This window comes from Crinia signifera, chromosome 3, assembly GCF_055691185.1.
Source record: "Crinia signifera chromosome 3, ASM5569118v1, whole genome shotgun sequence".
NCBI lineage: Eukaryota > Metazoa > Chordata > Amphibia > Anura > Myobatrachidae > Crinia > Crinia signifera.
In genome coordinates this window covers 5,297,041-5,316,131 of record NC_139219.1, presented here as the reverse complement: position 1 = coordinate 5,316,131, position 19,091 = coordinate 5,297,041, and the positions used below count along the sequence as shown (strand labels likewise).

Below are 19,091 nucleotides of genomic sequence, written 5' to 3'. Positions count from 1 at the left end.
CTCTCTCCCGGTGTAACCCAGGCACATATACTACTGCTCTCTCCCGGTGTAACCCAGGCACATATACTACTGCTCTCTCCTGCTGTAACCCAGGCACATATACTACTGCTCTCTCCTGCTGTAACCCAGGCACATATACTACTGCTCTCTCCCGGTGTAACCCAGGCACATATACTACTGCTCTCTCCTGGTGTAACCCAGGCACATATACTACTGCTCTCTCCCGATGTAACCCAGGCACATATACTACTGCTCTCTCTCCTGCTTTAACCCAGGCACATATACTACTGCTCTCTAACTCTGTAACCCAGGCACATATACTACTGCTCTCTCCCGCTGTAACCCAGGCACATATACTACTGCTCTCTCCTGCTGTAACCCAGGCACATATACTACTGCTCTCTCCCAGTGTAACCCAGGCACATATACTACTGCTCTCTCCTGGTGTAACCCAGGCACATATACTACTGCTCTCTCCTGCTGTAACCCAGGCACATATACTACTGCTCTCTCCCAGTGTAACCAAGGCACATATACTACTGCTCTCTCCTGCTGTAACCCAGGCACATATACTACTGCTCTCTCCTGCTGTAACCCAGGCACATATACTACTGCTCTCTCCCAGTGTAACCCAGGCACATATACTACTGCTCTCTCCTGCTGTAACCCAGGCACATATACTACTGCTCTCTCCCAGTGTAACCAAGGCACATATACTACTGCTCTCTCCTGCTGTAACCCAGGCACATATACTACTGCTCTCTCCCGGTGTAACCCAGGCACATATACTACTGCTCTCTCCTGCTGTAACCCAGGCACATATACTACTGCTCTCTCCTGCTGTAACCCAGGCACATATACTACTGCTCTCTCCCGATGTAACCCAGGCACATATACTACTGCTCTCTCCTGCTGTAACCCAGGCACATATACTACTGCTCTCTCCCTGTGTAACCCAGGCACATATACTACTGCTCTCTCCCTGTGTAACCCAGGCACATATACTACTGCTCTCTCCTGCTGTAACCCAGGCACATATACTACTGCTCTCTCCTGCTGTAACCCAGGCACATATACTACTGCTCTCTCCTGCTGTAACCCAGGCACATATACTACTGCTCTCTCCCGGTGTAACCCAGGCACATATACTACTACTCTCTCCCGGTGTAACCCAGGCACATATACTACTACTCTCTCCCGGTGTAACCCAGGCACATATACTACTGCTCTCTCCCGGTGTAACCCAGGCACATATACTACTGCTCTCTCCTGCTGTAACCCAGGCACATATACTACTGCTCTCTCCCGCTGTAACCCAGGCACATATACTACTGCTCTCTCCCTCTGTAACCCAGGCACATATACTACTGCTCTCTCCCGCTGTAACCCAGGCACATATACTACTGCTCTCTCCTGCTGTAACCCAGGCACATATACTACTGCTCTCTCCCAGTGTAACCCAGGCACATATACTACTGCTCTCTCCTGGTGTAACCCAGGCACATATACTACTGCTCTCTCCTGCTGTAACCCAGGCACATATACTACTGCTCTCTCCCAGTGTAACCAAGGCACATATACTACTGCTCTCTCCTGCTGTAACCCAGGCACATATACTACTGCTCTCTCCTGCTGTAACCCAGGCACATATACTACTGCTCTCTCCCTGTGTAACTCAGGCACATATACTACTGCTCTCTCCTGCTGTAACCCAGGCACATATACTACTGCTCTCTCCCAGTGTAACCAAGGCACATATACTACTGCTCTCTCCTGCTGTAACCCAGGCACATATACTACTGCTCTCTCCCGGTGTAACCCAGGCACATATACTACTGCTCTCTCCTGCTGTAACCCAGGCACATATACTACTGCTCTCTCCTGCTGTAACCCAGGCACATATACTACTGCTCTCTCCCGGTGTAACCCAGGCACATATACTACTGCTCTCTCCTGCTGTAACCCAGGCACATATACTACTGCTCTCTCCCAGTGTAACCCAGGCACATTTACTACTGCTCTCTCCCTGTGTAACCCAGGCACATATACTACTGCTCTCTCCTGCTGTAACCCAGGCACATATACTACTGCTCTCTCCTGGTGTAACCCAGGCACATATACTACTGCTCTCTCCCGGTGTGACCCAGGCACATATACTACTGCTCTCTCCTGCTGTAACTCAGGTACATATACTACTGCTCTCTCCTGCTGTAACCCAGGCACATATACTACTGCTCTCTCCCGCTGTAACCCAGGCACATATACTACTGCTCTCTCCTGCTGTAACCCAGGCACATATACTACTGCTCTCTCCCGGTGTGACCCAGGCACATATACTACTGCTCTCTCCTGCTGTAACTCAGGTACATATACTACTGCTCTCTCCTGCTGTAACCCAGGCACATATACTACTGCTCTCTCCTGCTGTAACCCAGGCACATATACTACTGCTCTCTCCCGGTGTAACCCAGGCACATATACTACCGCTCTCTCCCGGTGTAACCCAGGCACATATACTACTGCTCTCTCCTGCTGTAACCCAGGCACATATACTACTGCTCTCTTCCGATGTAACCCAGGCACATATACTACCGCTCTCTCCTACTGTAACCCAGGCACATATACTACTGCTCTCTCCCGGTGTAACCAGGCACATATACTACTGCTCTCTCCCGCTGTAACCCAGGCACATATACTACTGCTCTCTCCCGCTGTAACCCAGGCACATATACTACTGCTCTCTCCCGGTGTAACCCAGGTACATATACTACTGCTCTCTCCCGGTGTAACCCAGGCACATATACTACTGCTCTCTCCCAATGTAACCCAGGTACATATACTACTGCTCTCTCCTGCTGTAACCCAGGCACATATACTACTGCTCTCTCCTGCTGTAACCCAGGTACATATACTACTGCTCTCTCCTGGTGTAACCCAGGCACAAATACTACTGCTCTCTCCCAATGTAACCCAGGTACATATACTACTGCTCTCTCCTGCTGTAACCCAGGCACATATACTACTGCTCTCTCCTGCTGTAACCCAGGTACATATACTACTGCTCTCTCCCGCTGTAACCCAGGCACATATACTACTGCTCTCTCCCGATGTAACCCAGGCACATATACTACCGCTCTCTCCCGCTGTAACCCAGGCTCATATACTACAGCTCTCTCCCGGTGTAACCCAGGTACATATACTACTGCTCTCTCCCGATGTAACCCAGGCACATATACTACTGCTCTCTCCTGCTGTAACCCAGGCACATATACTACTGCTCTCTCCTGCTGTAACCCAGGCACATATACTACTGCTCTCTCCTGCTGTAACCCAGGCACATATACTACCACTCTCTCCCGCTGTAACCCAGGCACATATACTACTGCTCTCTCCCGGTGTAACCCAGGCACATATACTACTGCTCTCTCCCTGTGTAACCCAGGCACATATACTACTGCTCTCTCCTGCTGTAACCCAGGCACATATACTACTGCTCTCTCCTGCTGTAACCCAGGCACATATACTACGGCTCTCTCCCGGTGTAACCCAGGTACATATACTACTGCTCTCTCCTGCTGTAACCCAGGCACATATACTACTGCTCTCTCCTGCTGTAACCCAGGCACATATACTACGGCTCTCTCCCGGTGTAACCCAGGTACATATACTACTGCTCTCTCCCGCTGTAACCCAGGCTCATATACTACTGCTCTCTCCTACTGTAACCCAGGTACATATACTACTGCTCTCTCCCGGTGTAACCCAGGCACATATACTACTGCTCTCTCCCGGTGTAACCCAGGCACATATACTACTGCTCTCTCCCTGTGTAACCCAGGCACATATACTACTGCTCTCTCCTGCTGTAACCCAGGCACATATACTACTGCTCTCTCCTGCTGTAACCCAGGCACATATACTACGGCTCTCTCCCGGTGTAACCCAGGTACATATACTACTGCTCTCTCCCGCTGTAACCCAGGCTCATATACTACTGCTCTCTCCTACTGTAACCCAGGTACATATACTACCGCTCTCTCCTGGTGTAACCCAGGCACATATACTACCGCTCTCTCCTGGTGTAACCCAGGCACATATACTACTGCTCTCTCCTGGTGTAACCCAGACACATATACTACTGCTCTCTCCCTGTGTAACCCAGGCACATATACTACCGCTCTCTCCCGGTGTAACCCAGGCACATATACTACTGCTCTCTCCTGGTGTAACCCAGGCACATATACTACTGCTCTCTCCCGGTGTAACCCAGGCACATATACTACCGCTCTCTCCCGGTGTAACCCAGGCACATATACTACTGCTCTCTCCCGGTGTAACCCAGGCACATATACTACTGCTCTCTCCCTGTGTAACCCAGGCACATATACTACTGCTCTCTCCTGCTGTAACCCAGGCACATATACTACTGCTCTCTCCTGCTGTAACCCAGGCACATATACTACTGCTCTCTCCTGGTGTAACCCAGGCACATATACTACTGCTCTCTCCTGCTGTAACCCAGACACATATACTACTGCTCTCTCCTGCTGTAACCCAGGCACATATACTACTGCTCTCTCCTGCTGTAACCCAGGCACATATACTACTGCTCTCTCCTGGTGTAACCCAGGCACATATACTACTGCTCTCTCCTGCTGTAACCCAGACACATATACTACTGCTCTCTCCCTGTGTAACCCAGGCACATATACTACTGCTCTCTCCTGCTGTAACCCAGGTACATATACTACTGCTCTCTCCTGCTGTAACCCAGGCACATATACTACTGCTCTCTCCCGGTGTAACCCAGGCACATATACTACTGCTCTCTCCTGGTGTAACCCAGGCACATATACTACTGCTCTCTCCTGGTGTAACCCAGGCACATATACTACTGCTCTCTCCCGATGTAACCCAGGCACATATACTACTGCTCTCTCCCGCTGTAACCCAGGCACATATACTACTGCTCTCTCCCAGTGTAACCCAGGCACATATACTACTGCTCTCTCCCGCTGTAACCCAGGCACATATACTACTGCTCTCTCCTGCTGTACCCCAGGCACATCTACTACTGCTCTCTCCCTATGTAACCCAGGCACATATACTACTGCTCTCTCCTGCTGTAACCCAGCCACATATACTACTGCTCTCTCCTGGTGTAACCCAGGCACATATACTACTGCTCTCTCCCGGTGTAACCCAGGCACATATACTACTGCTCTCTCCCGATGTAACCCAGCCACATATACTACTGCTCTCTCCTGCTGTAACCCAGGCACATATACTACTGCTCTCTCCCGGTGTAACCCAGGCACATATACTACTACTCTCTCCCGGTGTAACCCAGGCACATATACTACTGCTCTCTCCTGCTGTAACCCAGACACATATACTACTGCTCTCTCCTGCTGTAACACAGGCACATATACTACTGCTCTCTCCCAGTGTAACCCAGGCACATATACTACTGCTCTCTCCTGCTGTAACCCAGGCACATATACTACTGCTCTCTCCCAGTGTAACCAAGGCACATATACTACTGCTCTCTCCTGCTGTAACCCAGGCACATATACTACTGCTCTCTCCCGGTGTAGCCCAGGCACATATACTACTGCTCTCTCCTGCTGTAACCCAGGCACATATACTACTGCTCTCTCCTGCTGTAACCCAGGCACATATACTACTGCTCTCTCCCGGTGTAACCCAGGCACATATACTACTGCTCTCTCCTGCTGTAACCCAGGCACATATACTACTGCTCTCTCCCAGTGTAACCCAGGCACATATACTACTGCTCTCTCCCTGTGTAACCCAGGCACATATACTACTGCTCTCTCCTGCTGTAACCCAGGCACATATACTACTGCTCTCTCCTGGTGTAACCCAGGCACATATACTACTGCTCTCTCCCGGTGTGACCCAGGCACATATACTACTGCTCTCTCCTGCTGTAACTCAGGTACATATACTACTGCTCTCTCCTGCTGTAACCCAGGCACATATACTACTGCTCTCTCCCGCTGTAACCCAGGCACATATACTACTGCTCTCTCCTGCTGTAACCCAGGCACATATACTACTGCTCTCTCCTGCTGTAACCCAGGCACATATACTACCGCTCTCTCCCGGTGTAACCCAGGCACATATACTACCGCTCTCTCCCGGTGTAACCCAGGCACATATACTACTGCTCTCTCCTGCTGTAACCCAGGCACATATACTACTGCTCTCTTCCGATGTAACCCAGGCACATATACTACCGCTCTCTCCTACTGTAACCCAGGCACATATACTACTGCTCTCTCCCGGTGTAACCAGGCACATATACTACTGCTCTCTCCCGCTGTAACCCAGGCACATATACTACTGCTCTCTCCCGCTGTAACCCAGGCACATATACTACTGCTCTCTCCCGGTGTAACCCAGGTACATATACTACTGCTCTCTCCCGGTGTAACCCAGGCACATATACTACTGCTCTCTCCCGCTGTAACCCAGGTACATATACTACTGCTCTCTCCTGCTGTAACCCAGGCACATATACTACCGCTCTCTCCCGCTGTAACCCAGGCACATATACTACTGCTCTCTCCTGGTGTAACCCAGGCACAAATACTACTGCTCTCTCCCGATGTAACCCAGGTACATATACTACTGCTCTCTCCTGCTGTAACCCAGGCACATATACTACTGCTCTCTCCTGCTGTAACCCAGGTACATATACTACTGCTCTCTCCTGCTGTAACCCAGGCACATATACTACTGCTCTCTCCCGATGTAACCCAGGCACATATACTACCGCTCTCTCCCGCTGTAACCCAGGCACAAATACTACTGCTCTCTCCCGATGTAACCCAGGTACATATACTACTGCTCTCTCCCGGTGTAACCCAGGTACATATACTACTGCTCTCTCCCGATGTAACCCAGGCACATATACTACTGCTCTCTCCTGCTGTAACCCAGGCACATATACTACTGCTCTCTCCTGCTGTAACCCAGGCACATATACTACCGCTCTCTCCCGCTGTAACCCAGGCACATATACTACTGCTCTCTGCTGGTGTAACCCAGGCACATATACTACTGCTCTCTCCCTGTGTAACCCAGGCACATATACTACTGCTCTCTCCTGCTGTAACCCAGGCACATATACTACTGCTCTCTCCTGCTGTAACCCAGGCACATATACTACGGCTCTCTCCCGGTGTAACCCAGGTACATATACTACTGCTCTCTCCCGCTGTAACCCAGGCTCATATACTACTGCTCTCTCCTACTGTAACCCAGGTACATATACTACTGCTCTCTCCCGGTGTAACCCAGGCACATATACTACTGCTCTCTCCTGGTGTAACCCAGGCACATATACTACTGCTCTCTCCCTGTGTAACCCAGGCACATATACTACTGCTCTCTCCTGCTGTAACCCAGGCACATATACTACTGCTCTCTCCTGCTGTAACCCTGGCACATATACTACGGCTCTCTCCCGGTGTAACCCAGGTACATATACTACTGCTCTCTCCTGGTGTAACCCAGGTACATATACTACTGCTCTCTCCCGCTGTAACCCAGGCTCATATACTACTGCTCTCTCCTACTGTAACCCAGGTACATATACTACCGCTCTCTCCTGGTGTAACCCAGGCACATATACTACCGCTCTCTCCTGGTGTAACCCAGGCACATATACTACTGCTCTCTCCTGCTGTAACCCAGACACATATACTACTGCTCTCTCCCTGTGTAACCCAGGCACATATACTACCGCTCTCTCCCGGTGTAACCCAGGCACATATACTACTGCTCTCTCCTGGTGTAACCCAGGCACATATACTACTGCTCTCTCCTGGTGTAACCCAGGCACATATACTACCGCTCTCTCCCGGTGTAACCCAGGCACATATACTACTGCTCTCTCCCGGTGTAACCCAGGCACATATACTACTGCTCTCTCCCTGTGTAACCCAGGCACATATACTACTGCTCTCTCCTGCTGTAACCCAGGCACATATACTACTGCTCTCTCCTGCTGTAACCCAGGCACATATACTACTGCTCTCTCCTGGTGTAACCCAGGCACATATACTACTGCTCTCTCCTGCTGTAACCCAGACACATATACTACTGCTCTCTCCTTGTGTAACCCAGGCACATATACTACTGCTCTCTCCTGCTGTAACCCAGGTACATATACTACTGCTCTCTCCTGCTGTAACCCAGGCACATATACTACTGCTCTCTCCCGGTGTAACCCAGGCACATATACTACTGCTCTCTCCTGCTGTAACCCAGGCACATATACTACTGCTCTCTCCTGCTGTAACCCAGCCACATATACTACTGCTCTCTCCTGGTGTAACCCAGGCACATATACTACTGCTCTCTCCTGGTGTAACCCAGGCACATATACTACTACTCTCTCCCGGTGTAACCCAGGCACATATACTACTGCTCTCTCCCGCTGTAACCCAGGCACATATACTACTGCTCTCTCCCAGTGTAACCCAGGCACATATACTACTGCTCTCTCCCGCTGTAACCCAGGCACATATACTACTGCTCTCTCCTGCTGTACCCCAGGCACATCTACTACTGCTCTCTCCCTGTGTAACCCAGGCACATATACTACTGCTCTCTCCTGCTGTAACCCAGCCACATATACTACTGCTCTCTCCTGGTGTAACCCAGGCACATATACTACTGCTCTCTCCCGGTGTAACCCAGGCACATATACTACTGCTCTCTCCTGATGTAACCCAGCCACATATACTACTGCTCTCTCCTGGTGTAACCCAGGCACATATACTACTGCTCTCTCCTGGTGTAACCCAGGCACATATACTACTACTCTCTCCCGGTGTAACCCAGGCACATATACTACTGCTCTCTCCCGCTGTAACCCAGGCACTTATACTACTGCTCTCTTCCACTGTAACCCAGGCACATATACAACTGCTCTCTCCTGGTGTAACCCAGACACATATACTACGGCTCTCTCCTGCTGTAACCCAGGCACATATACTACTGCTCTCTCCTGCTGTAACCCAGGCACATATACTACTGCTCTCCTGCTATAACCCAGGCACATATACTACTGGTCTCTTCTGGTGTAACCCAGGCACATATACTACTGCTCTCTCCTGCTGTAACCCAGGCACAGGCACTGCTCTCTCTTGCTGTACACCAGGTGCATATACTACGGCTCTCTCCTGCTGTAACCCAGGCACATATACAGTTGTACATTCTACAATATGACCAAATCTTGCTACAAACCTTCCAACATCCAAATGAAATCCATAGAAGTTTTCTGCACATTGATCGCACTTCGGTCCAGACACAGAATTGTCCCGGCACTGACAGCGACCACTGATCTCACTGCAGGTGTCATTAATGGAACCTTTAGGATGGCAGTAACAAGGCGTACAGCCCATGTTCCGATCAGCTGGTATATAGAAACCTACAGGACAAGAGAGGGTCTCATGGTTACTGTTCTGTTTATAATGACAAAAACACATAAAAACAAATATATGCAGAAAATAACCACTGACAACACAACAACAATACATACAACTATGGGGGAATCATGCATAAAGCACTGTACAATATATATCGGTGTATCTATCATCATGAGAGAAACTGAAAGCATATAGGCTATCAGTAGCCACCATTACAGTATACCAGTAGCCACCATTACAGTATACCAGTAGCCACCTTTACAGTATACCAGTAGCCACCATCATAGCATACCAGTAGCCACCATCATAGCATACCAGTAGCCACCATTACAGTATACCAGTAGCCACCATTACAGTATACCAGTAGCCACCATCATAGCATACCAGTAGCCACCATCATAGCATACCAGTAGTTACATTACAGGATACCAGTAGCCACCACCATAGCATACCAGTAGCTGCCATTAAAAGGATACCATTGGCAGCCATTACAGGATACCAGTAGCCACCATTACAGTATTCCAGTAGCCGCCATTAAAGGATACCAGTAGCAACCATTAGATGATACCAGTCAGGGCCGGCCTTAGGCATAGGCCAACTAGGCAATTGCCTAGGGCATTTGGAATGCATAAGGGCATCAGCAGCTTCTGCTGATTAAAATGATATGCAGCATGCCTATATTCTGTGTGTGAGTGAGGCTGTATCTGCATATGAAATAGTGTATTCATGGAAATCACTGTAACATAGCATTCCGTATGCAGGTACAGCCACAGTCACACACAGAATATAGGCATGCCGCATATCATTTTAATCATCGGAAGCGCCTTGTGTGTGCTGGTCATAACAATGCAAATAAGACAAATTTTCAGCAAAAAATGCACCCAACGTTAGCAGAACTGGCCAGGAGCTGCATGGCCTATTGAGGCAAGATGTATGAGGAAACATCTGTATCCAAGCAGAGGCAGAGGCCACAGTGTTAGCGGCTGTGCGAGTGCTGTCTGCGGGTGGGTTGGTTGTGCAATAGTGTTCAGCATATGTGTAAGGGGCATTATGTGTGTCATGTATAAATGCATTAATAATGTGTGACATATGTGTAACAGGCATTATGTGTGTCATGTGTATAAGGTCATTAATAATGTGCAACATATGTGTAATGGGCATTATGTGTGTCATGTGTATAAGGGCATTAATAATGTGCAACATATGTGTAAGGGGCATTATGTGTGTCATTATGTGTATGAAGGGCATTAATAAAGGTTGGCATAATGTGTAAGGGGCATTATGGTTATAATGACATTAATAATGTGTGTCATGTGTAAGGGGCATTACTGTCTGGTATTATCAGGGGTGCCGAGAGAAAGGGGTAGGGGGTACAAATTACCCAGTCTGATGGGAGGGTCCAGTGGGGGCCCCGGGCCCCCTCCCCTTAAGTGACAACAGCAGCTGCAGCTCTTCTCCTCTGCCCAGCACACACTGTTTTGTGCTGGGTGGCAGTGTGGCCATGGAGGTGCTTAAAATACAATATTTTCTCAGGATTTTTTTCTAAGGTTATAATGTGAATAATGTGAGGAGTAAGGGACACCATCGCATGATATAATGTGAATAAAGTTGCACTACTGTGTGGCATAATTTGAATTGGGGGTACAATTGTGTGGCCATGCCCCTTCCCACCCCTGTTTGGACTGCGCACCGAATGTGTGCGCTGTTTCTATTTAAGATATTGCGGGTAGGAGCAGCAAAATGATGACTGCTATGATGAGGGTTGATGGTGCAGGGAAAGGGGAGCAGGGTCAGAGGCGGAACTAGTGGCGGTGCTAGGGTGCACCAGTCAAAATCTTGCCTAGGGCATCATTTAGGCTAGGGCCGGCTCTGATACCAGTAGCCACCATTAGCAGGACACAGTAGCCACCATTAGAGGATACCAGTAGCCGCCCTTAGAGGATACCAGTAGCCGCCATTGCAGGATACCAGTAGCCTCCATTATGGGATACCAGTAGCCACCATTTGGGGATACCAGTAGCCACCATTAGAGGACACCAGTAACCACCATTAGAGGACACCAGTAGCCACCATTAGAGGATACCAGTAGCCACCATTAGAGGATACCAGTAGCAACCATTACAGGATACCAGTAGCCACTATTAGATGATACCAGTAGCCACCATTAGGAGGACACGGTAGCCACCATTAGATGATACCAGTAGCAACCATTAGAGACTGCATTTCTCACTTTTAGGTTCACATAAATTCATTTAAGTAGCAATTAAACAGGCACGGTGCATTAGGCACAGCTATGGGTACATAACCCTGCACTAGGCACAGCTACGGGTACATAACCTGGCACTGGGCACAGCTACGGGTACATAACCCGGCACTAGGCACAGCTACGGGTACATAACCCGGCACTGGGCACAGCTACGGGTACATAACCCGGCACTAGGCACAGCTATGGGTACATAACCCGGCACTGGGCACAGCTACGAGTACATAACCCTGCACAAAGCCCAGCTACGGGTACATAACCCGGCACTGGGCACAGCTACGGGTACATACCAGTAGTCACCATTATATGATGCCAGTAGTCACCATTAGAGGATACCAGTAGCTACCATTAGAGGATACCAGTAGCTACCATTAGAGGATACAGTAGCCCCCATTTGAGGATACTAGTAGCCACCATAAGAGGATACCGGTAGCCACCATTAGAGGATACCAGTAGCCACCATTAGAGGATACCAGTAGCCACCATTAGAGGATACCAGTAGCCGCATTACAGGATACCAGTAGCCACCATTAGAGGATACCAGTAGCCACCATTAGATGATACCAGTAGCAACCATTAGAGACTGCATTTCTCACTTTTAGGTTCACCTAAATTCATGTAAGTAGCAATTAAACAGGCAAGGTGCACTAGGCACAGCTATGGGTACATAACCCGGCACTGGGCACAGCTACGGGTACATAACCCGGCACTGGGCACAGCCACATGTACATAACCCTGCACTAGGCACAGCTACAGGGCATAACCCGGCACTAGGCACAGCTACGGTGGATACCAGTAGCTGCCATTAAAAGGATACCATTAGCAGCCATTACAGGATTCCAGTAGCCGCCATTAGAGGATACCAGTAGCCACCATTACGGGATACCAGTAGCCACCATTACGGGATACCAGTAGCCACCATTACGGGATACCAGTAGCCACCATTACGGATACCAGTAGCCACCATTACAGGATACTAGTAGCCACCATTAGAGGATACCAGTAGCCACCATTAGAGGATACCAGTAGCCACCATTAAAGGATACCAGTAGCCACCATTAGAGGATACCAGTAGCCACCATTAGAGGACACCAGTAGCCACCATTAGAGGATACCAGTAGAAACCATTAGATGATACCAGTAGCCACCATTAGAGGATACCAGTATGGGGGTATAACCCGGCACTAGGCACAGCTATGGGGGGCATAACCCGGCACTGGGCACAGCTACATAACCCGGCATTAGGCACAGCTACGGGTACATAATCCTGCACTAGGCACAGCTATTGGGGCATAACCCGGCACTAGGCACAGCTATGGGTCTGTAACCTGGCACTGTGCACAGCTATGGGTCGATAACCTGTCACTAGGCACAGCTATGGGTACATAAACCGGCACTAGGCACAGCTATACAATTAATAGTCGCCTACCCTCCTGCATTCTGCAGGAGTCTCCCTGACATAGCAGCAATCTCCCTCTCTCCTTCATTAGTCTAGCAATCTTCCCCATGTCATCTAGCCCACATTACACTGTTACACCATAGTTACCTCCCCTCCTGCATTCTGCAGGAGACTCCCTGACATAGCAGCAATCTCCCTCTCTCCCTCATTAGTCTAGCAATCTCCATCATGTCACCTAGCCCACATTACACTGTTACATCATAGTTACCTCCCCTCCTGCATTCTGCAGGAGACTCCCTGACATAGCAGCAATCTCCCTCTCTCCCTCATTACTTTAGCAATCTCCATCCTGTCACCTAGCCCACATTATACTGTTACATAGTAGTTACCTCCCCTCCTGCATTCTGCAGGAGACTGCCAGACATAGCAGCAATCTCCCTCTCTCCCTCATTAGTCTAGCAATCTCCCTCATGTCACCTAGCCCACATTACACTGTTACATCATAGTTACCTCCCCTCCTGCATTCTGCAGGAGACTCCCTGACATAGCAGCAATCTCCCTCTCTCCCTCATTAGTCTAGCAATCTCCCTCATGTCACCTAGCCCACATTACACTGTTCACCATAGTTACCTCCCCTCCTGCATTCTGCAAGAGACTCCCTGACATAGCAGCAATCTCCCTCTCTCCTTCATTAGTCTAGCACTCTCCCTCATGTCACCTAGCCCACATTACACTGTTACATCATAGTTACCTCCCCTCCTGCATTCTGCAAGAGACTCCCTGACATAGCAGCAATCTCCCTCTCTCCTTCATTAGTCTAGCACTCTCCCTCATGTCACCTAGCCCACATTACACTGTTACATCATAGTTACCTCCCCTCCTGCATTCTGCAGGAGACTCCCTGACATAGCAGCAATCTCCCTCTCTCCCTCATTAGTCTAGCAATCTCCCTCATGTCACCTAGCCCACATTACACTGTTACCAGGGGCTGGCTGGCAACTTCAGCCCTGGGGGGCAAACACAAGACAGTGGCCCCGATTTTTCTACCAGCGCATCAAATGGGATTCACAGTGTTGGAGGCCTTATTTGCTTAATCAGCAGGAATGGGCTTAGCATGCCGCCTGTCAGAAACCAGCAAGTAGAACACAAAACACTGCATCTTTCTGCGCATGCGTCAGATAAACGCGCTGCATGGGCACTGGGAGGAGACCGATTAAATCCCATTCAGTACATATTGCAAAAAGAATCCCATAGGCTTCTATAAGGCAATGCCATTTACAGATGGCAATGCCCACCAAGTCCATGCTCTAGAATGTATCCCATTCAGGAGCTTGATGTATACGAGAAATGTGGTCGGACCGCTGAATACGGATTTTCAGAGGACTGGCCACATTTTTACCTTTGGTGCACCCTGCCCCAGTGAGTACACAGAACCCATCTACTGTAGGAAATAATATATTACAAAATAAATTAAAAAAAATTTTTAAAGTCACTTGTTACTCTTATAGTAACAACCTAAATCAACAATGGAGTCCTATTCAGAAGTCCCAAATATAACTGAGCCCTCTATACCCGCCGCTACATCACTGACCCCTCTATACCCTACAGCAGTGGTTCCCAACCCTGGTCCTCAAGTACCTCCAACAGTGCATGTTTTTCAGGTCACCCACCAGCTACACTCATTATTCAGACACATTTTAAAAGATCCACAGGTGGAGCTAATTATATCACTTGTGATTCTGTGAGGACAGCTGGAAAATGTGCACTGTTGGGGGTACTTGAGGACCAGGGTTGGGAACCACTGCCCTACAGTACTGACCCATCTATACCCTACTGACCCCTCTATACCATCCGCTACATCACTGACCCCTCTATACCCTACAGTACTGACCCATCTTTACCCTACTGACCCCTCTATACCCGCCACTACACTACTGACCCCTCTATACCCACTACTACATTACTGACCCCTCTATACCCACTACTACATCACTGACCCCTCTATACCCTACAGTACTGACCCATCTTTACCCTACTGACCCCTCTATACCCGCCACTACACTACTGACCCCTCTATACCCACTACTATATTACTGACCCCTCTATACCCTCCGCTACATCACTGACCCCTCTATACCCTACAGAACTGACCCATCTTTACCCTACTGACCCCTCTATACCCACCACTACACTACTGACCCCTCTATACCCACTACTACATTACTGACCCCTCTATACCCACTACTACATCACTGGCCCCTCTATACCCACTACTACATTACTGACCCCTCTGTATCCACTACTACATTACTGACCCCTCTGTATCCACTACTACATCACTGAAGGTGCCCATAGACGCTCCGATGCGGGTGTCAGTTTTGTGCTTAAATAGCATGCATCACATCGCATCGCATCCCTTGTGCATGCGTTGTGCATGCAATGCGATGCGATGAAAAGCTAGTACAAAAAGTATGTGCAGCACATACTATTTGTACTGTACGATGAGATGCCGCGGGAGCACGCATCTCAAAGTACAAAACGGACCCGCCAGGATCGGAGCGTGTATAGCCACCTTGACCCCTCTATACCCTACACTACATCACTGACCCTTCTATACCCAATACATTACTTAACCCCTCTATAAGCTACACTAATAAACTGTGTACACCCTTGTACACAACTGACCCATCTAAACTCACCACTAAAATACATACCCATCTGTACAGAGGCAGAACCACCATTGATGCAGGAGGTGCAATGTACTGGGGCCCCTGAGGACTAAAGGGGCCACTGCTGCCACCCACTGCTTTGTGGCATACTGTGAGCCTGGGTTGGAGTGGAGGAGGGGGACCCAAAAATTATATCTTTGCACCACAGCAGGGATTCCCAGGATGGCAGGGGACAGAGCAGCAGTGTGAGATGAGGAACAGAGGTTGGTTCCAGCGGGTCGCTGCTAATACCATGTTACAGAAGGATGGTATGGGGATTATAGCACCCTCCACGGTTTGGCGGTCTGGGCTACAGCCCTGCCTGCCCGCCCGCCCCTTAAATACATGCACAATTAGTTACACACACACACACAAAAACAACAAGCCCCCCCCCCACACATATTTTTACACTCACATGCAAACATATAGTCCACACACACACACACACTAAACAAGATAACCCCCCCCCACACACACACATTATGTATGCAAGTTACACATATATTTTTACACTCACATGCTGACACATAGTACACACACACACACACACACACTAAACAAGATAACACACCCCCCCCCCCCCATGTATGAAACAATGACACAAATTTTTCCACACAGTCAGACACACACATTTAACGAAGAAAACAACAGCTCCCACCCACATATCCCTCCCTACACATGACTCTTTCCACCAAAGAACTCACCAAGGGGTGCAGCTTCTGTACAGGGTGGAGAAGGGAGGGAGCATGATCCATCATGCTGGCTGTGCTTGTGCTGCCCGGGAGGAGAGAAGAGGAGGTCGGGACACAGGAGGGGAGGGGCCAGCCTGTATGGGAGCTCAGCTAATTGGTGGCTGGTCCCAGGAGAGGGGCTGGCCCTAGTATTCAATTTGTACAGCTCTGTAGGCTCCGTACTGGCTGCACTGTGCACTGTGTGAGTGACGGTGTGACCAGCCCTGAACGGCTGTCAGTCAGAGCTATCAATGCAGCGAGGAGCACAAGCTGCAACACCTCCCGGCCACATGAATGTGCAAGCACAGCACAGACCTGCGGCCCCAAACAGTAACAGTGTACTGGCCTGGGGGGCAACTGGCACCCTGCCCCCCTGCCCAGCCCGCCACTGACTGTTACATCATAGTTACCTCCCCTCCTGCATTCTGCAGGAGACTCCCTGAAATAGCATTATTCTCCCTCTCTCCGTCATTAGTCTAGCAATCTCCCACATGTCACTTAGCCCACATTACACTGTTACATCATAGTTACCTCCCCTCCTGCATTCTGCAGGAGACTCTCTGACATAGCAGTAATCTCCCTCTCTCCCCGATTAGTCTAGAAATCTCCCTCATATCACCTAGCCCATATTACACTGTTACATCATAGTTACCTCCCCTCCTGCATTCTGCAGGAGACTCCGTGACATAGCAGCAATCTCCCTCATTAGTCTAGCAATCTCCTTCATGTCACCTAGCCCACATTACACTGTTACATCATAGTTACCTCCCCTCCTGCATTCTGCAGGAGACTCCCTGACATAGCAGCAATCTCCCTCTCTCCCTCATTAGTCTAGCAATCTCCCTCATGTCACCTAGCCCACATTACACTGTTAGATTTTTGTGTAAAAAAGGAACGAGAGATTGATACATTTACATTGAATCATCAGCACCATTCCCCAGCACTTTACCAAGTATAGTAGCTCTTACTAACTGCTTTGGGCTCATCTACATTTGGATAGAAGTCATTTTAAAAGATTCCTCTCAGATGTAGCAGTACACACCCACGCTTCTAGGTGCCACGTTCACAATCGCTTTTAACAATCTCTCCATATATGGAACTAGACACACCCTTTGGGTGGAGCATGACACGCCCCCTCAATGGGGAGCTGTGCAAAATTCTAATCTCCCTGAGACCTGTTTTCAAAAGTATGAAAGTATAATACAATTTCAGTTCCACATACACAGCAAAATAAAAACCATACTGCACGTGTAAATAGAACTTTCGGTTAGGAAAATGTTTGATTACTTCTATAAAATACAAATTCTGGAACAGTAGTTTGGGAAAGCAGGTTTACTTGCAGATTTGGCGGCGTTACAAGACGACCAGAATCCCAGCCGCTTGCCAGAATTCTGAAGACGGTGACATCTTGCAAACTGACTCACCAGACGTATACAATGTCCGTGCCAACAGAAAACGTTTGACAAAGCAAGTCATTTATTTTATTGGCTCGAAATTTCATCCTTGTGGTTTTTTTCCCTAGAAGTCTCTGTATTTAGGGCACTCAAGTAGTTCTCTTGGTCAACAGAAACTTTGCATTTCTGTGTGAGCGCCATGTGACATTCTGTCCGCGCTGAAATATTTCATTCATTCTCTTTGTTTGGCTTTTTCCGCAGTTATGTTATATTCTGCCGCGTTACCCGTATATTCAGTCAGAGATATTTGGGGGCGCCATGTAAACACTGAAATAACTCAGGGTTGCCTGCCCTTCCGGAATAGCCAGGAGCATCTTGGAAATTGGGTCAAACTCCCGGGCCACCCGGAAAGGTAGGCAAGCCTCCCGGAATCCGTGCAGCCCCCACGGCAGGGAGGTCTGTAGGAGCAAATGACACAATTCATGTTTTTGTAGCCCCACCCCCACTGTGCAATGATTGGAATACCAGCATTACACCGTTGGGGGCGTGGCTATGAGGATGTGGTCATGTTGGCCACGCCCCCACTGATCATCTGCCAGACACCCCGCCCCAACCCACCCTGTCAGTGGCCCTGCCCCCGTGCCTCACTGAACTGGTTCCCTCTCCCGTAGGGGGCAGCTAAGAAGTAGGCCACCCTGAAATAACTGCGTCCAGTGACTGAGGGGTACATGTACTGTATTACACAGCAATCAGGGGTACATGCAATATCCCCGCACTCTATGTCAGGTGATAGGCTAGCGCTTCCCCTGATGTATGAATGCTGCGATGCAGGTGTTTAACGAGTGGTGCTACGCGTCTCCTGCCTCTTCAGTGGTGCTATGTTTTAAGCAGGATGTGTCTGTCTTACTAATGTACCATCCGCCACTGTCTTGCTTTGCCTTATATGGCCCTACCATTTTTCATCAGCCATTTCTGGCACTGCCGGTCTCCAGCCATCTAATGCCACATTTGCACACAATATATTATTACTACTAGTATTTAAATGAGATTATTTTGCAGTGCTTAAGATCAGAATAAACCTTTGTCTCTAAGCGTTCAAGGACAGGGGCTTGCAACTGGCCACGGCGAGCTT

At 49.1% G+C, this 19,091-nt stretch overlaps 1 protein-coding gene across 8 annotated transcripts in view; it reads right to left on the bottom strand.

The window, feature by feature from the left end:
* The window catches only part of USH2A (usherin), a 739,769-nt gene that overhangs the window by 582,377 nt on the left and 138,301 nt on the right, over positions 1 to 19,091 (bottom strand). For all 8 annotated transcript variants that reach the window (XM_083175163.1, XM_083175160.1, XM_083175162.1 and 5 more), the window contains exon 13: positions 9,283 to 9,466. In XM_083175163.1, coding sequence (XP_083031289.1) covers positions 9,283 to 9,466 — 184 coding nt within the window. The remainder of the gene's footprint in view (positions 1 to 9,282; positions 9,467 to 19,091) is intronic.